The sequence below is a fragment of the Chiloscyllium plagiosum genome, chromosome 30, assembly GCF_004010195.1.
Source record: "Chiloscyllium plagiosum isolate BGI_BamShark_2017 chromosome 30, ASM401019v2, whole genome shotgun sequence".
Classification (NCBI taxonomy): Eukaryota; Metazoa; Chordata; class Chondrichthyes; order Orectolobiformes; family Hemiscylliidae; genus Chiloscyllium; species Chiloscyllium plagiosum.
This window is the reverse complement of record NC_057739.1, coordinates 32,478,402-32,505,134: the sequence shown is the minus strand read 5'-3', so window position 1 is coordinate 32,505,134 and position 26,733 is coordinate 32,478,402. Positions and strand designations below refer to the sequence as shown.

General features: G+C 40.5%; 1 protein-coding gene across 10 annotated transcripts in view; it reads right to left on the bottom strand.

Moving 5' to 3' along the window:
- Positions 1 to 5,209: 5,209 nt before the first annotated feature.
- The window catches only part of ttll11 (tubulin tyrosine ligase-like family, member 11), a 217,538-nt gene continuing 196,014 nt past the window's right edge, over positions 5,210 to 26,733 (bottom strand). For 6 of the 10 annotated variants that reach the window (XM_043720257.1, XM_043720258.1, XM_043720266.1 and 3 more), the window contains 2 exons: positions 15,037 to 15,360; positions 5,210 to 14,151 (listed from right to left, as the gene is read on the bottom strand). In XM_043720257.1, coding sequence (XP_043576192.1) covers positions 13,976 to 14,151; positions 15,037 to 15,360 — 500 coding nt within the window. In that variant the 3' untranslated portion in view covers positions 5,210 to 13,975. The remainder of the gene's footprint in view (positions 14,152 to 15,036; positions 15,361 to 26,733) is intronic. The other 4 variants (XM_043720259.1, XM_043720260.1, XM_043720262.1 and 1 more) reach the window with 4 other exon arrangements.

Genomic DNA, 26,733 nt, shown 5'->3' with positions numbered 1-26,733 from the left:
TGTAAATTTGGAAGCAATTCTTTGTAAAAACGCCATCAAATTGCTTCTCAAGCTAGATGATACTTCTCAATTTAGCATTCATAATTGCCTTTTGAAGGCAGAAGAACAAACTATTTAATAAGATAACAAAAACATCAAAGATTATCTGCAATCATTTTAATTGAAATGGAATGGAACCACATCCTGGCAAGAAAAAAGGTAAAAACATATTCAGCTGCCTATCAGATATTTTGAAGCATTCTACCTCAGAACCCAAAGCCTGCACAACACCTTGACAATACTAGTGTCTCTTAGATAATGGAAGTGAGAAGAGGGTATAAAAGAGGACATAATAAAATCTCTGAAAGACTGTAAATTATTTTTAATCAACCTGTCCAGACAGGTTATGACACAACTTCATGGCAGGCAGTATGTGAACTTGGACCTTTTGGCCCAGATGTAGGGAAACTAATACTGCACCACAAGAACTCCATGAAAAATCTGTGCAGTAAAAACAATGCTAAAAGCTGCCAAGTGCCAATATATAAGAATGTGCATTAACCACTATAATTCAGAGCAAATAACATTCTATGCGATCCACAATCTGTGCTACAATATCTGACTTTAGTTTGGCTTTAACAATTCGATTAGATTCCCTACAGTGTGGAAACAGGCCCTTCGGCCCAACAAGTCCACACTGGCCCTCCAAAGAGTAACTCATCCAGACCCATTTCCCTACATTTACCCCTGACTAATGCACCTAACACTCTGGGCAATTTAGCATGGCCAATTCACCTGACCTGCACATCTTTGTGACTGTGAGAGGAAACCCACACAGACATAGGGAGAATGTGCAAATTCCACACAGTCAGTCGCCTGAGGCTGAAATTGAACCCAGGACCCTGGCGCTGAGAGGCAGCAGTACTAACCACTGAGCCACCGTGATATTAATATTTCTGTGCATTACAGAGGAATAACATCTAGGATTTCTGGTACCAATCAATACTCAGTGCCCTTTCTAATTTGCTGGTGGGTTTACACATCCATCAGTTCCTCTGAAGTAGCAGTACTAGAATTACATTGTGTCTGACGTACATCGTATAGTCCTATTTCATGGAGTGCTTGAGAGCTATCCTGTTCTCACCCACGATCCCTCTAGTGCACTTTTAAGCTGCTATCAAGAACTAGTGCTCTCGTGAAACCTTTCCCCCGAGGCCTCATTCCTTGTCCATCATTAACCAAACAGTCAAGGATGCTGTCACACCCAAAGCTGCTGTATTGGCTGAGGAATGAATTAACTCAGAACAGACTAGAATTAAATGCTTTGGTCTTTTGGAAGACTTGATGGGTGAGCACCTTAATTACATAATATTTTAGAATTGTTATTAATTATATTTCTGTAGATGCAAAGGTTTTTCTTTAAAGTAACTTTAAATGGCCAGCCACAACTGTCGAAGTGTCATAGAATCATACAGCATAGAAACAGACCCTTCAGCCCACCATGTCTAAACTGAGCAACAAACTACACTGGTCCCATTTATTTGCACTTGGTCCATAGCCTACTATGCCCTGGCATTTTAAGTTCTCATTCAGATGCTTTTAAATTTTGCAATGGTATCTGCTTCTACTACCCTCTCAGTTGGCACTTTCCATTCATCTACCATCTTCTGGGTGCAAAAATGCTTTCTCATGTCTCTTCTAAACCACTTGCGCCTCATCTTAAACTTAAGTCCTTTGATCTTAGACATGGGGAAGAGAGTCTCAAGATCTACTCTGTCTATATGTTTCATAATTCTGTATACCTCTATCAGAACACCATCTTCCCCGACCCCCAGCATTGTTCCAAGGAAAATAAACTCCCTCTATCCAGTCTTTCCTCATAACTGAGACTTTTCATCCCAGACAATACCCTAGTGAAGCTCCTCTGTATCCTCTCCAATGCAATCTGATAGTGTGATGACCAGAACTGTATACAAAATTCCATCTGTGGCCTAACAAATGTTTCATAAAGTTGTAACAAGACTTCCATGCTCCTACATTCTATGCTCAGCAAATGAAGGCAAGCATCCCATATGCCTTCTTCACCATCCTGTCTACCTGTGCTGATACGTTCAGGGATCTATGGACTTAACACCAAGGTCCTTTTGTTTTTCAGTACTTTCACTGGGACCTACCATTATTTGGGTATGAACTTCCCTTATTAGATCTCTCAAAATGCATTGCCTCACACTTATTGGGATTAAATTCCATCTGCCATTGCTCCCACCAAATTACATATCTAATTTTCATGTCATCTGCAAACTTATTATTTGTACATTTACATCCAAGTCATTAATATAAATAACAAACAGCCGCAGTCCCAGCACTGAATCCTGTAGTACAGTACATTGCTGGTCATAAGCTTCCAATTACAAAACAACCCTTTACTATCACTCTTTGCCTCCTAATTTTAAGCCAATGTTTGGATCCAGTTTGCTCATTTTCCTTGGATCCCATGGGCTTTTACCTACTGGACCACCTTCCATGTGGAAGCTTGTCAAGTTACTGAACCCCATGTAAATCACATCAACTGCACTACCCTCATCAATATATGTATTCACCTTTTCAATTAAATTGGTCATACAGACTCTCCCTCTAACAAATCTGTGCTGACTATCCCTGATCTATTGCTGCCTTTCCAAATATTGATTAATCTTGTATTCACATTTTTTCCAATAATTTCCCTACCACTAACATTAAACTTAACTGATTTGTAATTATTTGGCCAGTCCCTGCTGCCCATCTTGAACAGGAACCACATTAGCTATCTTCCAATCATCTGCCACTTCATCTGTGGTCAGCGAGATATTAAATATCTCTGCCAGAGTCACAGCAATCTCCTCCTTTTCCTCTCATAGCATCATGGAATAAATCTTGACTGGCCAAGGGGATTTATGTGCATGTATATCTGTCAAAACGTCTAATACCTTCTCTTTATTAATTTTAATGTGTCCTAGAAATTCATGCCTACAAAGTCTGTCTCCTCTATGTATATGAGTGAGAAGTATTCATTTAAAACCTAATCTATCCCCACTGGCTCCATGAACAGCTTGTCCCGTTGGTCTTTAATAGTTTCACCTTTTCTCCAGTCATCTTCTTACTCCTACAGTACTTATTAAAAGCCTGGGGGTTTTACTTGATCCCATCTGCCAAATGTATTTCGAGGCCCCTCTTTGTCTTCCCAATTTCCTTTTTAAGCAACATCCTTCCCTCTTTTTAATGCAATGCAACTGGCATATGCTTCCTTTTTCTTTACACAATTCTTGATATTCCTTTGACATCCAGTGTTCTCTGGACCTCCTGCCCTTGTCCTTTGCTCTTGTGATGCTGTTTATCCAGCAGCAGCACAATTCTAAAAATATAAAAGTTATTTATTTTGAAACCTGTACAGGTTGAGTATTGGTTTTATACTAAATTGTTCTGGTCAAATATATGTCTCCTACACTGAAAATATCACAAAGGATCATATTTTCATGTCACTAAATTGAGATCATTGCAACCATAAATGAAAGTTGTTGTTCCAAGATGATAATAAAAGGAATATTACTTTCACTTTTCCAGCTATGTTTGTCTGGAATTTAAACTCAACCCAAATAAGTCCGCACACTTCATCAATGCAAGTAAATTAATCATGTGTAATTTATGTAGGTCAGATGGACAGACACGCTAATTAGGTATTTAATAAATATTTTTAATGAAATGCAAATTTATAGAGTATTTACAGTAGAGGCTTCAGCAACTTAATGCACTGCAATCAAAAACAAACAGAAGAAAATCCTTGACAGGCTTTATCTAGGTAAATTCATATGCATATTCTCACCTTGGTAAAACTGATCTAACTACTAAATCGTTAAAAAAAAATCAACCTAGAATAAGAAATATAATGTATTCTAATACTTGTTTAATTTTGTATCTGGTTTTAATAAATGCTCTAGTACATAGTGAACACCTTTCAGTATTTGTATATTGCAAAACTTAAAATTAAGCCAACAGATCAATATTAAATACAGCCACAGCAGTATGGATATCCTGATATGTATTCACAGGTTTTCATACCCATGCATCAGAAAAGAAGGCAGTAAAGTGCAAGTTTATACACTGTATTATGCTCACATTCTAAATTTCACAAGCAAAACTCCATTTCTATATTAGTTTACATTATCGTACTTATTGTGCAGTAATTAATGGAGGATTGCATTTCTTAGTTTGACAGATTTTTATTGATAAATACAACTGAATAAGAATGTGTATTTAATATTCCTCGCAGACTGCAAAATTTGTATTATCTCTGCCATGCATCAGCAATCAAAAATAGAAAGGTTTCTATCATGGAATCATGAATCTACAGCTCAAGGTCTATACAGATTTAAATAAGATTCTGAAGTGTTAATAAATGTGCATGAATAAAAATACATATATTTATTTTGCGTGCATCAATCAAAATGTCCCCCTGAAAAAGCATCACTAGTCAAATATATCACTTGAAAGGATATTTCACATTTTCACCTGATAAACCTCAAAGTTATTCAGAAAAATTAAACAAATTTACTGTCAGTGAATAACATCTTTACAATTGAGGGAATCACTAGTAGAATATCCTTTAATAATCTTCATATACCTACAAATTATTAGCTGCTGACTCACCTCAGGATGTTCTCATAACACCAACAGACAGGTCAGGTCAAACAAAGCTCTATTTAAATTGCAGAATACTACACTGTACCTTACATGCAACCCCTTTTAAGTTGCTTCAATGATTTACCAGCTATGATTACATTTGGAAATCTGAAAAATAAGAAAATGCTGGAAATATTCCACAGGTCTGGCAACAACTGTGATGATGGACATGCAATTAACTTTAAAATGAAATATTACTCAGAATGCTAGTACAAAAATGACGGTAAAGATAGATCTACAATCTCCAAACATATAACTTTCCTATTTTTCTTTTGCAAAATTACTAGTAATTCTAATGGTGCTTGCTGCAAGGCCAAAGATTTCTGCATCTTTCACACTATTAGCATTGAGGAGAAAGTGAGGACTGCAGATTTTGGAGATCAGAGTCGAGAGTGTGGTGCTGGAAAAGCACAGCAGGTCAGGCAACATCCAAGGAGAAGAATCGACATTTCGGGCATAAGATCTTCATGTTCCTGATGAAGGGCTTATGCCCGAAACGTCAATTCTCCTGCTCCTCGGATGCTGCCTGACCCTGCTGTGCTTTTCCAGCATTACACTCTCGACACTATTAGCGGCTATTATCACAACCACCAGAACAAAGGAAAGAATTCAGTGGTTGGCCCCTTAATTAAATGATGCTAATTACAGTATCTAAGAGAATGGGGTGGAAACTTACATGGGTCTGAGCATTATGGGCTATGGCGAGATTTGTGCCATAATTGGTCAAGATGCACAGTAAAGCTGATCTCAATGTCAGGAGTATCTTGTGCCATCATTTATGCTTTTGACAAGCAGCAAGTGCAGTTTTTCATTAGGCAGTGGCGAGTTGCCAGTTAAGGGGGAATTATTGCTTGTAACAAACAACTCATCATTGATATTTAACCTTATATCTTATCAAATATGTCAAACAATTTAGAAGAGAGAGCTTGACATGGAAGTCAAAGTGAGAACTTGGTGAATTCAGCTCCCTGCTTGTTTAGAGGACCTTCACGTTGGTGAACGGGCACCAACATCTCAGGGCAAGCGCTGGCCACTCACACCCCAAGTCCACAAACATTGGCATCTGATAGTGCCAGTTTTGAAGAACCCTTATGGTATATCTCCAACCCACTTGCAAGGCTACTTCTGCATTTTAATGCTGCACCTCAGGGTTGCACCAACAACTACCACTCTAATGCTGCTGCAAAAGGCACTGCGTGCTCAGGAGGAGACACTCAGTTCATGGAGAGGACCAGGCTGCATCCTGAGATTCTTCACTCGCTATCATAGTGCTCACTCACTCAATGTTTCCCTGGATACTGACAGCATCTGTAGCTTGCATTGCCTTCTTTGGCTCCAGAGATACCAGACTTTTATTACATTACCTTGCCTCATTGTTCAGCATAGGCACAAATGCAGGAAGCTTGTCATAGTTGTAGCAGGCCTCAGTCAATTCAAGCCTTCACTCAGGGTTTCCTGTACAGCAGGTCAAGGGCAGCCTCCAATACCAGTCCAAAGACTTGGACATGATCACTCAGCCACTTGGACAAGCAGATTCAGGATCTTCTTCACTTTAAGGGGCAAGGAGCTGAATATCAGGCAGCCCACCATCCTTCCCGACTCTTTACGTCCCATTGAAGTGTTCTCTTTCTGGAATGAGAGGTCAGTTTTATGGAAGATGAAAGTATTTGGCACAGCAATAACAGATGCAAATGGAGACAGTTGTTAAGGATTGCAGAGTTTTGTGATCTCAGGGGTTGGGTAGGTGAGAGCAAGTAAAGGAAGACGTTTCAGGGAATAGTGAGTGGCAGAACATGAGCCTCAGTGGGAAGTGAATACAAGATGATGACACTTATGCTGGCAGAGTAGAGAGGGTAATTGTCCTTCTTCCTACATTTCTGGGCATTTCTCCAGATGGCTGAGATTGTTTTAAACTTGTGGCAACCTCAGACCAGACTGGCATGGTGTGGTGTCATGGCCTTTATTGCTGTTGCTGGGAGAGTTCTACTTCTGCACCACTGCGTTCAACAAAACCTCTAGGTCTCGTCTGTGGAGCAACAATGTCACTGTCTGCCACATCTGAGATAATGTTAGGAGAATCTGGGATAATCATGTAGGGCAGCTCTGGATTGACAGTGCTTGTCCAGGTACACAAAGTCCTTTTAAAGATGCGGGCGTAAAGATTGCCGGTAAATTCTAGGATATCCATTGAGTGGTGATTTATTTTGGAATTGCATGTAATAAAATGGGATTAGAATCAGACAAAAACAACATCAAGGAGCGGATAGGTAGTTATGAGGTTAATTTGGTAAGATACAATGAAAAAAACATGGGAGGCCTTGTGGCAACAAACCCTCTGAAAAACCTGATACATTCTTTTGACAAAGTCTGAACTGTAAGATTCAATCCAATGTTGCTGTTCCATTTTGAGAATTTCATTGCTTTTTAATGGTAAACTACAAAAATTGACACCAAGGACTAAAATAGTGTGGATGTGAAAAGATTAAACAAAAACAGAAAATACTGGAAATTCTGAGCAGATCATGAGCTAGAGGTTAGTTTTTACATTAGAAACCATCAAACATTTTAAAGTGGGTATTTTAAATCTGGGTAAAAGGTTGAGATAGAAAAGTAATTGTTACTGTTAAGGTAAGGAATTAATTACTTTCTCATTGACCTAGGAATTTGAATGTCATTGATTTCAAAATCAATTTATGCAACTAAAATCTTACAAGTTTAAAGCAGCACAGTTATACCTTAGCAACAGAATAAGATACAGCGAATAATATGCAGTAGCTAGCAAAGACCCATAAAACATTTGTGGCGAATTTAGTATCTTGATTGTAAAAGTACTTACTTCCTATCTGAATAATAGTTTATATTTCCTATCCAATTTGTTTCATGCCTCCTCCTCTTCTCATTCCATGACTTCAGGACATACATATCCTTTTCCATATCCTCCTTCTTCTCAGCCTCCCTTTTTTCCATGCCATCTGTTTCTATTCTTTAAGGTTCACCCCCTACCCATTGTCCCCTCTTCTTTCCAAGTTACTCATCTTCCCTCTTCTTCCATGCTGCCACTCCTACCAGTGCTGGCCAAACTCATCCCTCAGATGCTGTCATCATTTCTCCCACTTGCCTACTGCCATCACTATCCCGTTGGTCTTCTCTACATTGCTAACCTCACCTCTGATGCCATTGTCTTCATTCCAGTGTCATCTTCCATACAATATACCTGATCCCTGTGCTATTCTCCTCTCATCATCTTTTTAAATTCTGTTTCCCATTCTCATGTTGCCTTCTCATGTGATTTCCCCAAAATCATGCTGTCCTCCCTCCCAGGCCCCTTTCCTCTTGTTCTGCATTTCTATGCTGCTTCCCAGTGTTTCTCCTCTTGTTTCATGGATGCATAGACATTAATAGCACAAATTAAGGCCATTCAGCCAGTGTATTTGCACTGGTCAACAAAGATCTGACTATACCAATCCCATTTTCCAACTCAGCCCATAGCCTTGCAGGCCATGGCAACACAAGTGAACATCTATGTATTGCTTAAGTATTACAAGTTTCTGATTCGACCACTCTTTCAGGCAATTTCAGAGTTCCAGACTCCGTCTACTTTCTGTGTGGAAGTATTTCTTCTCAACTCTGCCCTTAGCTTTGCATCTCTTACCTTAAATCGATACCCCTAGTTTTTGACTACACGACTATTGGAAAAAGTGCCTTCCGTTCCACCCTATTCATGTCCTCCTCATCTTATCCATCAGTTTCTGTCTCAACATTTGCTGCTCCAAGGTAAACAACACTAATCCATCTTTCCTCATGCTCAAACCTTCCAGCACCCTAGTGAATTTCCTCTCTAGTACAATCACATCCTTTCTGTAATGCAGGAACCAGAACCGCACACAGTACTCCAGTTCTGGCTTAAACCACATTTTATACAGTTCCAGCATAAAATTTCTAATCTTGTATTCCGCGCCTCAGCTAATAAAGGCAAATATCCCATATGCCTTCATAACCACCTTAGCATCTAGCCCAGTTACCTTCAGGGACCTGTGGATATGTACGCCAAGGTCCCTCTGATCTTCTGGACTTTCCATGCTCCTACCATTCGTAGTATAATCCTTTACCTTGTTAGTCTTCCACAAGTACATTATCTCACACTTTTTAAGGTTGAATTCCATTTGCTAGAGCTCTACCCGCCTGATCAGTCCATTCCTATCCTCATGCAGTTTATGGCTATTCTCTTCACTTTTTCCATGCTAACAATTTTCATGTCATCCTTGAATTTCTTGATAATACCACTACATTTAAATTGAAATTGTTAACATACATCATAAACAGCAAAGGTGCCAGCTTTGAGCCCCCATCACCTTCTGCTTCCTGCCTCTCACCCAATTTAAATCTAACATGCCACTTTGCGTTGGGTCCCATGTGCTCTTACTTTCTTGACCAGTCTGTCATGAAAGATTCAATCAAAGACCTTGGTAAGGATTATGAAGACGACATCAAATATATTACACTGTCCTTACACATTGACATTTCCCTTCTCCCTAAGCTGTTTGGACTGAACTAAAATAGAAATAAAATTTTTATTACTGAATCTGATGTATTCTTATTTTAGTGTCCTTGTAACAATTTCTTAACTCTTCTACAGAAACTATTGATAATAAACAACCCTCTCTAGTCTCAAAGGAAATTATATTAGGTCAAGTTAAATATCCTACCTAAACTAACATTTATAGAATAAATCCAGAGTTTCAACATTATTATGCAAATACTTACTTTTACTACAAAAATAAATTACTTTAATATAGGATAGCCAATAAATCAACTAATATATATAAAAAACAGACATTGCTGGAAAATCTCAGCAGCTTTGGAAGTACCTGTGGACAGAAGTCAGAGTTGTTTCAGGTCCAGTGACCCTTCTTCAGAACTAATTTTCATAGTTGGCGCACCTATTCCAGAATGTTGGGAGACTGGATGTATAACTAAAGATGCATGTCAGGACTCTGCAACAGTACCAACATGCTCATCTCCATAGGATTTGTACAGGAATTTTAGATATCTGATAGTTAGAGAATTCCACAGAGCAGAGGAATTTTCTAAGTTAGAATTGGACACTTTGGACAGTTCCATGATACTAACTTGGATAGTTACCTAGGATATGTTAAAATAGAATAGAACCTCGTCGAACTTCTAGCTAATGATAGAATTGACCTACTTACTCATACTGACTCCCTGATGTCTTTTTTGACCCCATGTCAAACTTATTGACCAAACCTGACAATCTCCTCACCACCCTCCAACACCCCAAATGCATCTAATCCTTATGACACTCTGACAAACCCACCGAACACCCTGCTATTCTCCTGACCTGATCTGACTGACCCTGACCTCTTGACCAACTTTCCATGACAATATTCAACTACATTCGCTCCTGGACACATAACTAGACTCACTGAGCAGACATGGTTATCCTCAACCACCCCACCTGACTAGTCCCTGACTTGGCTCCTTCTCTGGACTTGACCAGACTGTCTCCTGACCCTCACCACTTTCTCATCTCACCAAAATGCCACCCTACTCACTTAACATCTCCCCCAACTGCTATCCCACCATCGTACCCAGTCATTCTTTCATCACTCACCCATTCACTAACATGCACAAGGGACAATTTAAAGTTCCATACTGCAACTAAACCATCAAAAAGAGGGTCTTCGTTTTGTCATCCCCCACTCCCCAAACTCTATTACAGTAAAATGGAACTCTCTGAGGAGTGCTCTGCTGTGCATTTCTGGTGAAGACATGTTTGGAAGATCTAGCAAGAAATGCTGAGAAACATCGACTCAGAGAAAAGTTTGAGCAGCATTCTGATTAAGATTGCTGCTGTTTGGAAGGGCATGGTTTCAAAGGTGAGAAAAGTATTTAACCTGATAATATTCTGCATTTGTGCCATTACATTTTAAATAACAATGAATGTGCTACCACATTATATAATATCTGGAGATAACAGCACTTCCACAATTGCTCATTCTCAAAATTACTACAGGGTGGATAAGGATTTGCAATCTTCTGTTGAAATTAAAGCTAACTAGCATTCAATTAACTGTAGAGATTGGAAAGGTGTTAACTGGTTCTGTATTAAATGTGCTTCAAGAAGGAAGTGCTCAAGTTAGATGCACGTGTATCACAGCCACACATATTGAATATGCTAATAACAAATATCATCACGGTCTATCATCCTTAAAAGCAAGTTAACTCATCAAATTTATATAATAAGCAGAGGAGAATGAAACATTAGAACAAAAACCCGCTTGCTATGTGACAAAGGTTAAAGCATCACTTTATCACTGACAGGTTTTAATCTTTATCTAGTAAATGGAGCAGATGGCTATTACAGGCTCAGAAAAATATCATTCTGAAGAGGCCAGTGAAATCTATAATGTTTCCAATAGAAACAAAATTCCTCCACAAGGTTATAAGATGAAAGTAAACAGGAGTCACTTTTTAATTTCAGGTTTTACAATTATGAGATTTATTATATTTTGGGATTGTGGCTTTAAATTTAGGGTAAATAAAGGAGGATGTCAAATGACCTGTTCTGAAATCTACCTCACAACTTGAGTGATTCGATTGTTAGAGATCAAGGGGAAATTTAGAACTGTTTTTGCTAGGATGGTAGTGTAACGTATTTACTATTGGAGATAATGTTTACAATGAGTAGACTATAGGTCTCCCAAAATACCAGGAAGATGTAAAAGCTACAGAGTTGTAACACTTGTGCCATAAACTGTTTAGATCTGAGATGAAAATGAATCGGGACCAAAGTTGCTAATTAGCAATTCAACATGGATACACGATTATTATGTTGCACATTGCCACAGGGAAAAGGGCAGAGGGAGCTATTATTGAGATTACAAGTTTCCCTACATGTCAATCAATAACAGAGCATGGTCAGGGGACATCAATCATTGGAACAAGTTTTACCACTGATGTTTGATTAAGGAACTCTCCAAAAACAGATAGTACTTGGCAAAGTGGGAATATGGAAACCCGAAGGAAACTGGCAGCAACTCTGGATTGTTTTTGGAAAGACTAACTCAATAGAAAGTATGAATTGTTTGTACTTTAAGGCATCATTTGCCTAAAAAATGTTTAGCTAGTCATGCTTTTAGCTATTTATTACAGTAAGAGTATATCAAAATGTGAGATCTTTCAGTTATCAACTAAAAATGATCAGAAGTCATATGTCTGTATGAGGATTATAACACATATTGTCAATTATTACAATTCCAAACCCATTTCATTTGAAAAATAATTTTCAGGCTGAGTACCTTTGTACACATGGTATTATGAGAGAAGAAAAAAGCTATAAACTATTTTTGACATATGATGGATGAATCAGTGTTTGCTTTCTATCTTAATAGACTGGACCATAAAAATTGCTAGACAGTACCAACAATAATCATTACTTGCCTTCCACCCACGAATCTCAATTACATATTTCAAGATAGCTTAAGTTATTTAAACTCTTACATCTCAGCACATCCACATTGTGAACAATTGAGTCCTACAGACTGGGGAAGACCACAGGTATGTCCTGAGTTAAATGATCTCAGCTGGTCAGGTGAGAGTCAGGAAGGGAAATGGCGGGGGGGGGGAGTGGTGATGGTGATGGCTGGATAGAGTTTCTTGCTGCTGATTGCTATCCATATTTAGTTGTGATTAAAAATGTGAACAGAGTTGTGTTTAACTGTGGTGAACATTTTCCCTATGGTTTGAGGTATAGTTCAGCTGTGATGTTCTTGATGGTCAAAGATGGAGATAGATGCAGTGCACCAGAGAACTATAAAACTGAGTTAACCAGAGTCACTCATAAAGAATTTGGTGTTATTGAACTATAACCAACCAACATGTCAATGTCATTAACATAAGAGATGGGACTGATGTGAAAAAAGACCAAATTTCAGGTAACTTTTATTTACATGAAGACGATGCTCCAATGCATATTATTTATTGTTTATTCTTCAAATAAACAAGTGGCATATTAAGTATTATCATTGGCTCAACCACTACTTCTAATGTATAGTTCTGCCTGATGATGACTGAAGCTTGTTAATGTCACTTTTCCAATGGATGAATTATTGAGCTTTATTTTCACAGCAAGTGAATAAAGAGCAGCATGTTCTCTGTCAGTTCTAATGCTGGGTAAGCAAGGGTTCGGACTAGTACTGACAATAAGAAAACAAGATGGAGCTTAACATCCTTTGCTTGTTAGTGTGATTTTTAATGACCGGATACCCTGCTACATTTACTGATGAAATTTGAAGTGAGTGGCATAGAAGCTGCTAGAGTTTGTTCATAACTTTAATTCTAAAGTTTTTTTTTTAAAAAACCTTGCAATAAAATAATTTTATTGTAGGAATGTGCATTCTTAACAATGCAATACACAATGCACATTTCCTGATTTATGCTGAATTGCTGGATGCATGACTGAATACAGCTGAATATCACAATACCATAAAAACTGTACTATAAACAAGAGAAATAAAGGAAAAATACAGGTTTAAATAATTGCTTCTAATAGATGAAGGCTTAATACATGTATTACATTCCTCCATCCACTACTTTGGCAAAGCTGTTAATCCATTTGATAGTGGAAGGACAAATGCTATGGAGATGCATTCAGCACTTATCTACTATTATGACCAACAGTAAGTTCTAGCCCAATGAGTGTTAATTCACAGAAAATCTGATTACATAAATGAGGAGCTCATTTTGTGCCAGTGTGGTGATCCTGTGATGCTGATTTAAAAAAAAGTGAACTTAGAAAACACAGAACATCTGCCATATGATGTAATTGACAGAAGATTCAGGAACATGATAACAACATGTCAATAATAATTATAGAACAATCAGCAACTCAAAAATAAGGGAAAACATCCACTATGAAATTCGTTTAATAAAATGATATAAATGGATTAGGGCTAGGAGCCAGGTGGTGGCTGGTTTTTCACATTAAATGCAAATTGTTTTGAATCTGGAGTTCCAAGGGACCTGAAAAGTGCTTGCTTTAATTTTTATTTAAATAAACCACACATGATTCTAAGTATGAAATACAGGGTTATAATCAATATGAAATGCAGGTATAATAACTCTACTTCAGCAGAATTGGCTTGAAATTATTTATCCTTTACTACTGTCCTAGGAATGAAGAGCTAACTTCCCAGTGAGTGTGCAGGAGTGAGTCCTGGAGATTTAGGTTGAGGGGAACCGCCATTCGAAAGCTGGGCTGCTACATAAAGTATGACGTTACAGATGGACGCAAAATTTGTGTCAGCTTGAGCCGTTGAGAACGCACATCACTTAAACCAATCACAGAGCAGGATTGGTTGGCATTACGACAAAACCTGCAGCCCAGATTGTCCCATCCATTGGGACTGAAGGAAGCTGTGGGCGAGCAATCAGTTACTGTGGGCAAATGAAATAAATCATAATTAATGATTACTGTGTTAATAATAATCTGATAATGACCAAATAAAAATAGTATTCACAACCAATTAAACCTGGGATTATGCTAAGAGGTTCTTTCGAATTAACATCAACTTGTCACCATCCAGGACAAAACAGCCCACTTAATTGGCACCACATCCACAAGCACAAACTCCTTTCACCACCAACGCTCAATAGCAGCAGTGTGTACAATCTAAGATGCACTGCAGAAATTCATCAAAGATTCTTTGGCAGCGCCTTCCAAACCCATGAATTCCACCTTGAAGGGCAAGGGCAGCAGATACATGAGAACACCACTACTTGCAAGTTCCCCTCTAAGCCGCTCACCATCTGATTGGAAATATATCAACATTCCTTCACTGTTGCTGGGTCAAGATTCTGTAATTCCCTCTCGAAGGGCATTGTGGGTCTTCCTACAGCATGTAGAGTAGCATGATTCAAGAAGACAGCTCACTACCACCATCTCAAGGCAACTGGGTATGGACAGTAAATGCTAGCCAGCCAGTGAATATTAAAAAAATCAAAGTTCATTGCCTAAACATGTTCTTACCAATGGCTATACCATCATTAGTAAGGGCAATTATGAATTGGGGGGACTTTTTATTCTTTCACAGGTAATGGTGTCACTGGATAGGTCAGCATATATTGTGTATCCCTACTTGGCCTTGAATGGGCATTAAGTTCTGCTCTAGCAAATTACGTCTCCTTACAATGTAAGAATATAAAACAAAAGCACAACCAGTATTAATTATTCACAAGTAGGTGGTGGCAAGAATTGCCTTAACAGGATAATTAAAATGTTACAGTGAAGGTGTTAACATACATGTGGCTTTTAAGAAATACCTCGTGAACTCATTGAATTTACAAGCTGTTGATCCGCAGATGTAGGTAATGATGATGCCGGCAATCTATTAGACATGCTCATACGGTTTAATAAGTGCATGTGATTGGTAGCACCCGAGCGAGACCCTTCAGGCTGATACATAGTTAAGCTCAATCTTTGGTCTGTTGTTCCACGGCCATACAGAATGTGTTTGTCTTCCTGGACTTCCAGCTGATACTCACAAAAGTTGACCAGTGCCTCAACTTGCTCACGCAGAGGTGGAGTTTTATATCTCCTCTGTGCCAAGTGAAAGATGGCCTCCATAAATGCTTGAAAACACATACCTTATAAAGTACAGCACAATAAAATATTAGATATTCCATGTTATATTTTAATATTCTTCAAAACATCACTGAAATTGCTATATATATGTAGTTTAATATATTGGAACCCCAGTTATGAATACTGAAGTTCATGGAAATTGAAGTTCAGATCACATAAATCAAATGGAATTGAGATTTTTTTGTCCAACAACTTATTATCTTTATGCGCAGAAGTCAATTTTCTGGGTCTAGAATTCAGCAAGAATTGAGGCTGTACTTCTAGGAAACCTGCAGGAAGTGGTTGTATAGGAATGGGGAACTGGTAGGAGTTGTGGATCTGGGGTAAAAGGAGGATTTAACCTGCTAGAAATATTCCCAATGTAATTTTCAAAATGGAAAATGAGTCTTTCTTGCAATTCAAGGAAATATTATTAACTAATACAGAGAGAGCTAAAAAACCATCATTTTAGCCCAAAACAAAAATAGACGTTGCTGGAAAAGCTCAGCACCTGTGTAGAGAAATCAGAGTTAACGTTTCAGGTCTGGTGCCCCATCCTTAGAACTGTTTTTGTTTCTGACTTACAGCATCCACAATTCTTTCGGTTATTATTTTAGCCAAAGTGGAAGTGGACCTTTCATCATCTGGAATTGAGTTCCCACTGTATGTGAAATTAAATGAATGTATGACAATAAGGAAGTAGCTTACCCTGATTCCTCACAAACTAAACTCTTCGTCATGCAACTTGGAAATTAATACTATAGATCACCACGTGGAGAGTGTAGAAAAATGATTAAAACAAAAAGTGAAACGTAACATAAAGGCATATTTGCTCTGTGTATTTTAGGTAATGAAACCATAAATGTACTAAACAGGTTATGAATTTATCATGAGGAGAGCATTCCTCCTACCTTATAAACAGGAAGGTAATCATTGTTTCAGGAGAAGTCTCTGATATCAGTCTATAACATCAAATTGTGAACAAAATGGACTCTTGAATTTCAAATTCCATGACCAGATTTTAATAGTTGAGAGTGTAGTGCTGGAAAAGTGCAGCAGATCAAGCAGCATTTGAGGAGCGGGAGAATTGGCATTTTGGCATTCTTGAGGATTGGAAGCTGCCTGACCTGCTGTGGTTTTCGAGCACCACACTCTGATCTCCAGCATCTGCAGTCCTCACTTTCTCCTACCTGACTTTAATACCTTAGCTGTCCATGGACTGAAACCATTTTAAAAAGAATAAACACTGACAAAACAGTGTTAGCATTCAGCTGACTGCACAGAATAGCCAAACATTGTGAAACTGAAATGGAATAAATAAATTCACAGAATCACTACAACGTAAAAGGAGGCTACTTGGCCCATCATGCCTGCACCAACTCTTCAAACGAACATCACTACTGAGTGCCAATCTCCTGCCTTTTCTACATCCCTCCACAACATTACTATCCAAAAAACTTCAACTGAACCTGTCTCCACTACATTTCCAAGCAGTGCATTCTATACCTTAATAACTGACTGTGTGAAAAAGTTTCATCCCACATCACCCTTGCTTTATCTACACATCACTTTTTTAAATCCATGTCCTCTTGTTCTTGTGTCTTTTACAAGTAGCTTCACTCTACATACTTGGTCAAGGCCTCTCATGATTTTGATAACTTCAATCCAATCTCCTCTCAGCCTTCTCTCCAGGGAAAATAGTTTCAACTTCTTCCCTTTATCCTCATGAATTTCCTCATAAATGGAACCATTTTAAGATATCATTTGGCACTCTCTCCAATGCATTTGCATCTTTCCTATAATGTGGTGCCTACAACTGTACACAATACTCCAGCTGAGACTTAATAAGTGCCTTGTACAAGTTCAGAGTCACCTCCTTGCTCTTGTATTCAATACTCCTAATAAGAAAGCCGAGAGCATTATGTTTTATTTACTACTCTCTCTACATATCTTCAATGATCTGTGCACATATACCCCCAGTCTCTCTACTGCTGCACTCCCTTTAGAACTGTACCCCCTTTTTTTTTGTCTTGCATTGTTATTCTGACCACAGCATCACCTCACACTTCTCTACATTAAACCTCATCTACCACCTATCTGCCTACTCCATCAACTTGTTAATCTCCTGCTGGGGTTCTTGCCTGAACTGAAAGTAACATTTTTTTAATGAAAAGACACTGAAACTAGTCCACGTAGTCAGTTTTGAAAAATATATCATCTATTTAGATTTACATCTGTGTGATGTTTCACATATTAGAGATGAAAGACATCACCTGCAATTAGCAAACTGGGATCCAATGAACTGAGACATGGAATTACACAAATGGTCTGTCCTTAAGGGAGCTGTTTGGAAGAATTGGGAGGTAGACTGGTGACTGGAATTAGTTGAATAAAGTGGTCTCTCTTGGCCTCTCAAAAAGGGAAAGTGTCCGGTGACAGAACTGATTAAAACAAAACAATAGAACACCGAGAACATGAAGGGCAACTGAAATATTCACCACTGCAGAGGATATAAGAAATCAATTAAACATCAGGGGTCTTGGTTAAAGCTGCACATCTCAAAGACACTGTAAGGATTTAAGTTGTACATTCCTTTTATTTCCCTTTTCTACTGGACACTTGCTCTTTTTAACTTTGTATCTGTATGTTTTTGGTGTCACAACTATTATTTTTCTTTGGCTTAGCAGATAATAATATTGCTCTTTCTTTTCGTCAAGATGGAGTAGAGGGGCTGAGCCCTGGGCTCATCTGCTCCTGTCATCTTTCTTTCTCTTTTTACATTTTTACTTGTGTTGTTTTTCTTTTTTTCCTTGTTTTGTTTTCTTTTAAGCTTGCAGAATGGCAGATGAAGGAGCAGGCCTCTGGTGGCAGCAATGGACACGGCTGCATCCCAGCTTGGGACCTCCTGGTGACTGAAGAACAGGACCCAGGCTAGCACCCCGGAGCAGACTTGCAAGCTAGGCCAAGGCTCCAGTCATCCAGTGTTGTGGTTTTGACTCAGCATGGAGATCTTCTTCACCTTTGGTGTCCAGGTATTCCAGTGGTCCAGCAGGCAGTCTTGTCCAGTACTGGTGGTCTCAGCCTGGCATGGTGGTCTTCTTTGGTGGAGGCTTCCAATCCAGTATTCCAGCAGCCCAGTGTGGTAGTCTCATCCCAGTTGCATCTTCAGGGTATTCTGTCGTTCCTTGAGTGGCTTTCCCTGATGCCAGGTGCTGTTAACTGAACTGTGATGAACTTTATCTTACCTTTAATTTTTTTTATTATGTGCAACTTCGTCATTGATGTAGGCATCTTATGGTGGGGTGACTTAAAATAAAAGTACTGTGACAATAAATTTCTATTCTATTCTCAAGAAAACTTTGTAATGGCTCATTACTGATACAACAGGCATAGAGTAATTACATTTTGATTAGAGCCACGGTGTAGGCTTGTGCTAAAAACAACAAAGAATCTTGCTGTGGTCAAGTGTGGAGATTGAAAAGATAGGAACAGATTCACACATCCTCACCTTGTCAAACCAAACAACAAAGTGTAAAACAAATGCTGGAGATCACAGCAGGTCTGGCATCCATGGAGAGAAAGCAAGTAAACATTTCGAGTCCAAATTGGGGTTGGTGTGCTGGGGGAGAAAGAATGTTGATAGTTCAGATCTTGAGTGATCAGAATGTGAGAATGGCAGAACAGAATGTGTGTCTAACTGCCAGACTAGAAAGAATAGAGTCCCATTGGGGTGGGGGAAGGGGAGTGAGAGTGACAAAGCAAAGCTAAAAGAAATGGAAGGAATGGGTTCACAATTTGAAACTGTTGAATTCAATAATGAGCCTAGAAGGTTGTAAAGTGCCTAGTTTGAAGATGGTATGTTGTTCCTACAGTTTGCACAGTGATTCATTGGAGCATTGCAGCATGTACGGGACTGCCCTTTGTTATTTCTAAGCTTTACCATATAGATTCCACTTCATCAAGCTGATATCCTTCCATGCTATTAGATTAATGTCCTTTTTGACCGGCAATACTACCCCATCTCCTCTCCCTCTTTGTCTGTCCTACCTAAAAACTGAACATCTCTGGATAATCTGTTCCCATCCCTGGTCACTCTGCAGCAATGTCTCTGTAATTCCAACTACACCATTACTGTTTATATCTATTTGCGTGACTAGTTCATCATCTTTATTGCAACTGCTCTGTGCAATTAACTCACAAAACCATAAGGCTTGTCTTTTCAAGGCGCCGTGGGCAGAGCCTGGAAGTTATTCATGAGAGCACTCAGTTTGTGTTCTGCAAGGATCAATCACATCCTGACCTCATTACAATCTTGGTTCAAATCTAGTTAGGAGAGCTTAATTCTGGAGGTAAGGTAAGATTATCCTTGACATCAACGTTACAATTGACTGAGTGGTATTAGGGAGCTCTAGCATAAACATATCAATGAGCATCAGGAGCAAAACTCTCTGTTGGTTGGAATCATATCTGGCAAAAAAGGAAGTCACTTTTGTTGTCGAAGGTCAGTAACCTCAGCTCCAGGATATCTGCGCAGAGGTTCCTATGGGTCATGACCTCGGCCCAACCATCATTGATTATCTTATCTCCATCGTAATATCCAAGTGGGGATGTTTTCTGATGACAATGTTCAACATTAATCATAACTGCTCAGATACGGCAGCAGTCCCACGTACAAATGCAGTAAGACGAGGTCAACATCCAAATTTGGGTTGATAAGTGGCAAGTAACATTCACACTACACAAGTGTCAGTAATGACCATTTGAGAGAATTTGACCACTGCCCACTGATATTTAATAACATTATCATTGCTGAATACTTCAATACCAACATCCTGATGTTCATCGTTGATCACAAATTGAATTGGATTAAAATTAGAATATCCTTTACTGTCATATGTACTCAAGTTCAGAAGTACAGGAGTACAATGAAATATTTTACAATGTTGCCTCTTATGGCGACATCTTAGGTACAAATCCCTAGGTACAAACCTTAGATACAAAAGAGGAATTAAAAACTTTACATGACTTTACATAGTTTAGTTAGAAATGAGACATAGTTAAAGTCTGACATAGTCTGACATTACAGTCAGATAAACAAATTACAAATAAACATTACACTGCAGTAATTCATCGCAGGGGCTTCTACATGTGGTCTGGTCACCCGCGCCACACCCCAATCCAACAAATGTCCCTGCTCTGCTCCACACTGGCTCTCAGCTACTCCAAGTTTCCTCCAGGACTCGCTTTCCCACACCGGCCTCCAGGTGGAACTTGCTCCCCAAGCTGGCCTCTGCCTGGGACTTGCTCCTTCTGCCAGCCACTACTCCGGACTGCTTCCTTGCGCAGGCTGCTACTCCAGGACTGTTTGCCCCACGTGGGTCACTGCTCCAGGACTGTTTGCATTCCATGGGCCGTTGCTCCAGGTCTATTTGCCCTGCGCGAGTCATTGCTCCAGGTCTATTTGCCACACACGGGTCGCTGCTCCAGGTCTGTTTGTCCTGTACGGGTCACTGCTCCAGGACTGTTTGTCCTGCACGAGTTGCAGCTCCAGGTCTGTTTGCCCCGCGTGGGTAACTGCTCCAGGTCTGCTTGTCCTGCACGGGTTGCTGCTCCAGGTCTGTTTGCCCTGTGTGGGTAACTGCTCCAGGTCTGTTTGTCCTGCACGGGTTGCTGCTCCAGGTCTGTTTGTCCTGCATAGATCGCTGCTCCAGGTCTGTTTGTCCTGCATAGGTCGCTGCTCTAGGTCTGTTTGCCCTGCGTGGGTAACTGCTCCAGGTCTGTTTGTCCTGCATAGGTCGCTGCTCCAGATATGTTTGCCCTGCGTGGGTAACTGCTCCAGGTCTTTTTGTCCTGCATAGGTCGCTGCTCCAGGTCTGTTTGCCCTCCGTGGGTAACTGCTCCAGGTCTGTTTGTCCTGCATAGGTCGCTGCTCCAGGTCTGTTTGCCCTGCGCGGGTAACTGCTCCAGGTCTGTTTGTCCTGCATAGGTCGCTGTTCCAGGTCTGTTTGTCCTGCATAGGTCGCTGCTCCAGGTCTGTTTGCCCTCCGTGGGTAACTGCTCCAGGTCTGTTTGTCCTGCATAGGTCGCTGCTCCAGGTCTGTTTGCCCTGCGCGGGTAACTGCTCCAGGTCTGTTTGTCCTGCATAGGTCGCTGTTCCAGGTCTGTTTGTCCTGCATAGGTCGCTGCTCCAGGTCGGTTTGCCCTGCGCGGGTAACTGCTCCAGGTCTGTTTGTCCTGCATAGGTCGCTGCTCCAGGTATGTTTGCCCTGCGTGGGTAACTGCTCCAGGTCTGTTTGTCCTGCATAGGTCGCTGCTCCAGGTCTGTTTGCCCTGTGCGGGTAACTGCTCCAGGTCTGTTTGCCCTACGTGGGTAACTGCTCCAGGTCTGTTTGTCCTGCACGGGTCACTACTCCAGGTCTGTTTGCCCTGCGCGGGTAACTGCTCCAGGTCTGTTTGTCCTGCATAGATCGCTGCTCCAGGTCTGTTTGCCCTACGCGGGTAACTGCTCCAGGTCTGTTTGTCCTGCACGGGTCACTGCTCCAGGTCTGTTTGTCCTGCACGGGTCACTGCTCCAGGTCTGTTTGTCCTGCATAGGTCGCTGCTCCAGGTCTGTTTGTCCTGCACGGGTCACTGCTCCAGGTCTGTTTGCCATGCGCAGATCGCCGCTCAAGGTCTGTTTGCCCTGCGCAGGTTGCTGTCCCATGTCTGGTTGCCCTACACAGGTCACTGCTCCAGGTCTGTTTGCCCTGCGTGAGTCGCTGTTCCAGGTCTGGTTGCTCTACACAGGTGGCCACTCCAGGTCTGTTTCCACCACTCCAGCCTCTGCTCCAGGACTGTATCCTCATGCTCTGGGTCTGCTTTCCCTCACCAGTGTCCACTCTGGAGCTCCCCAGCTCCTCCATTCTCCTAACGCTGAAAGGAGAAACAAAAAAGGCAGAAAAAATAGAAAAAGAACAGGTAGAGCAGAGGAGCTCTGGCTGGACTGTCTGCTGGCATCTTGCACTAAAATAGAGAACTACGACTGCAGGTGAAAGGCTAGGAATCATACAGTGAGTAACTCTCATCCTGACTCCCCAAAGTCTATCCACAATTACAAGGCACAAATCCGGATTCTGTTGGAATACCCAACACTTCCCTGGATGAATGCAGCTCCAACTCAAGAAGCCTGAAAACTTACAGGACGAGGTAGCCTGCTTGATTGGCACCATATCCGTAAACATTCACCCCGTTCCACAACCAATGCATAATAATAGCAGTGTGTACCATCTACAATATACAGAAATTCACCAAAGCTCCCTTTAGACATCACCTTCTAAACCCATGACCACTGCCATCTAAAAGGACAAGAGCAGTAGATACAAGGGAATACAACCACCTTCAAGTTCCCCTCCAAGCCACTCACTATCCAGACTTTGAAATATATTGCCATTCTTTCAGTTTTGTTGGGTTAAAATCCTGGAACTCCCTCACTACCAGTACCATCGGTCTACCTGCACTAAATTGACTGCAGTATTTCAAAATGACAGCAGATCAGCATCTTCCAAGGGCAAGTAGGGATAGGCAATAAATGCTGGCCCAGCTAGAGAAATCTATGTCTCATGAATAATTAAATAAAAACGAAGCTGAAAGCTTCGCATCTTTGATCCAAATTCAACTGTGCAATAATGAAAAAAAATAGCTGCTGCCACATGTACAGCAGGCAGAATAAGTAACTGTTTTTCTTTTAAGAAGCAGAGTCTAATTCTTTGAATATGAAGTCCTGCTAGGGACAATTGCATTAATAATAAATCCGTTGATTCAGTAATGCCACTCATCAGGTGTGAAATTGCAATTCATTGGCAGGTCATTCTCTTTATCAGAATGAATATTAAAATTTATGGCCTCAACTAGTCATGGCTATTACATAGTTTGCATTAATTGCCTCTTGCCATGCCAGATAAGCAAATTAATTCAGGCATTAATAATAGCATAAGACATAGGAACAGAAATTAGGCAACTTAGCCCATGAAATCTACTCTGCCATTCAATCATGGCTGATTAGTTTCACAATTCCATTCTCTAGCTTTCTCCCCATAACCCTTGATCTTCTTGATACTCAAGAATCTGTCTATCTCAGTCTTAAATATACTCAATGACCTGGCCTCCACAGCCTTCTGTGGCAGTGAATTCCAAGGATTCACCACTCTCTGGCTGAAGAAGTTTCTCCTTATCTCTGTTCTAAAAGCTCTTCCTTTTACTCGAGGGCTATGCCCTTGGGACCTAGTTTCTTCTATCAATAGAAACATCTTCCCAAAATCTACTCAGTCCAGGCTATTCAATATTCTGTATATTTCAATTAGATTCCCCCTCAACCTTCTAAACTCCGAGTATAAATCTAGAGTCCTCAAATGTTCTTCGTGCTAAGCCTTTAGTTCCAAGGACCATTCTCGTGAACCTCCTCCTCCTTTTATCCTCACTGTCTGAACGCTCCATGGCCAATACGTCATTCATGAGATATGAGGCCCAAAACTGTGATCTGACCAGAATCTTACAGAGCCTCAGAAGTACCTCCCTGCTTTTATATTCAAGTCCTCTCAAAATAAACACCACCATTGCATTTGCTGCCATAACTATTGACTCAGCCTGCAAGTTTACCTTGAGAGAATCCTGGAATAAAACTCCCAAGTCTCTGTATGCTTCATACTTCTGAATTTTCTCCCCATTTAGTAAATAGTCCACACCTCTATTCTTCCTACCAAAGTGCATGACCTCATATTTTCCCACATTGTACTCCAGCTGACACTTCTTTGCCCACTCTCCTAGCCTGTCCAAAACCTTCTACAACCTCCTCATTGCTACCTGCCCCTCCACCTATCTTTGTTTTATCTGCAAACTTAGCCAGAATGCCCTCAGGACCTTCAGCTCGATTGTTAACATATAAAGTGAAAAGTTGTGGTCCAATACTGAGCCTTGCAGAACACAACTTGCCAGCGGCTGCCATCCTGAACCTTTTATCGTCACTGTCTGACTTCTGCCATACAGTTAAGTTTCTATCCATGCTAGCACCTTGCCTCTGACACCATAGGACCTTATCTTACTCAGTAGTGTTCTGTGCGGCACCTTGTCAAAGGCCTTCTTGAAGTCCAGGTAGTTAGCATCCATTGGCTCTCCTTGGTTTAACCTGCTTGTTACTTGCGATTTGGAGCTCAGGTTGTAAGTTTGCTCGCTGATCTGGTAGATTTGTTCTCAGGTGTTTTGTCATCATGCTAGGTAACATCATCAGTGAGCCTCTGGTGAAGTGCTGGTGTTATGTCCCGCTTGCTATTTATCTGTGTTAGTCTGTTGTAGTGGGTGACATCACTTCTGGTTCTTTTTCTGAGAGTTTGGTAAATGGATTCCAAATCGATATGTTTGTTAGTTGGGTTCTGGTTTGAATGCCAGGCCTCTAGGAATTCCAGTGCGTGTCTTTGATTAGCCTGTCCCACAATGGATGTATTGTCCCAGTCGAACTGAAGTCCCTCTTCATCTGTGTATATGGATACTAATGTTAGTTGGTCATGTCTTTTGGTGGCTTGTTGATGCACATGCAACTACAGGAGCAATCATCCCAACACCCACAAACAGAGCTGCATCAGGACATTATTTAAACAAGCCACACACACTCCAGCATCCAGGAACAAAGAGAAGCCGAGGAAAAAACCTGTACAATGTATTAAGGAACAATGGTATCTGATAAGCACAGAGCGCTGATTCCTACACAACAGACCTAAACAAGAAAACACAACACACCCAGAAACACTAGCCACCCTGCCATACTTTAAAGAAATCTCAGAGATCATGACCAGACTACTCCGGCCCCTAGGCATCATGGTAGCCCACAAACTTACCACCACACTGAAAGAGCTCCTGATTAATTTAAAAGACCCCATACCAACAACCAGTAGAACAAACATCATTTACAAAATACCCTGCAAGGACTGCAACAACAATTCGACTGGGACAATACATCCATCCTGGGACAGGCTAAACAAAGACATGCACGGGAATTCCTAGAGGCCTGGCATTCAAACCGGAACTCCATTAACAAATATATCGATTTGGAACCCATTTACTAAACTCTCAGAAAAAGAAATGACATCACCCACTACAACAGACCAACGGATAAATAGCAAGCAGGGCAGAACACCAGCGCTTCATAGCAGGATCACTGATGATGTTACTTAGCATGGTGATGAAATGTCTGAGAACAAATCTACCAGTTCAGGGAGCAAATGTACAACCTGCTCATTACTTCCTCAAAGAATTCCAACAGATTTGTCAGGCATGACCTCCCCTTGATAAAACCATGCTGTCTTTAACATAGAAGTCTCACCCAAGTTTGTTATTTCTGCATCACATTTCATACCTCATACTGCAAGAAAATGCTATGGAGTTGCCACGTTCGCACTGTGATCTGTAAATATGCACGGTCATGGTTTGTTCTATACAAGGGTAGCTATTAAAATAGATCAATACCAATATTTTATTCTCCTAATGCATCATTATAACTTTGGGTTTGCAATATGCATCTGGATAAGGTTACATTTCACAGGGATCTTTATCATTGCCTGACATTGACCTCTTTATGAAACCCTGATGAACCACAGTATAACACAACGCTCCAGAATGATTGAAGTGAAGGTTGAATAGTACCATTACTAATGTGCTGTTCTATTTCCAACATTCCCTACAGATTATTGGCTTATTCTGCTGAGGTAGAACTCCATTTCATTCTCATTACTTGTAGTTTTGGTGCAGGTGATAACAATAATGCAGGAAAGAACCATTACATTTGTGTCAGCAAGGCTAGCAAGAACAGCTAGGGCGCTGCTACTCTACAGGGAAAAACAGCAGTTGAAGAGCTCCCATGTCGGTGAAGGAGCCTGAACAGATCCTGGATTTAGTGATCTCATTGTTATTTTCTATATATTTTATAAACTGGCTAAAGATGCTCTGGGCCATTCATCACTGAACAATGTTATCTGCTGGAACAGAATTTTCACTTGGGTGGGATGGATGGCCATCCCAACCTGGCCACTGTCAAGTTAAAGCTGCTTTGAGGTTTTTTGTGGGAGGCTCACTTCAAAGGGTAACTGGGAATTTGCGTGGTAGTTCCAAATCCTTAATCCAAAAATGTATATGGGATGTCATTCATACCAATATTTCCGGATTACAATAGACAATATACAATAAGTGCAGGAGTAGGCCATTCTGCCCTTCGAGCCTGCACCACCATTCAATATGATCATGGCTGATGATCCTTAATCAGTATCCTGTTCCTGCCTTATCTCCATAACCTTTGATTCCACTATCCTTGAGAGCTCTGTCCAACTCTTTCTTAAATTAATCCAGAGACTGGGCCTCCACTGCCTTCTGGG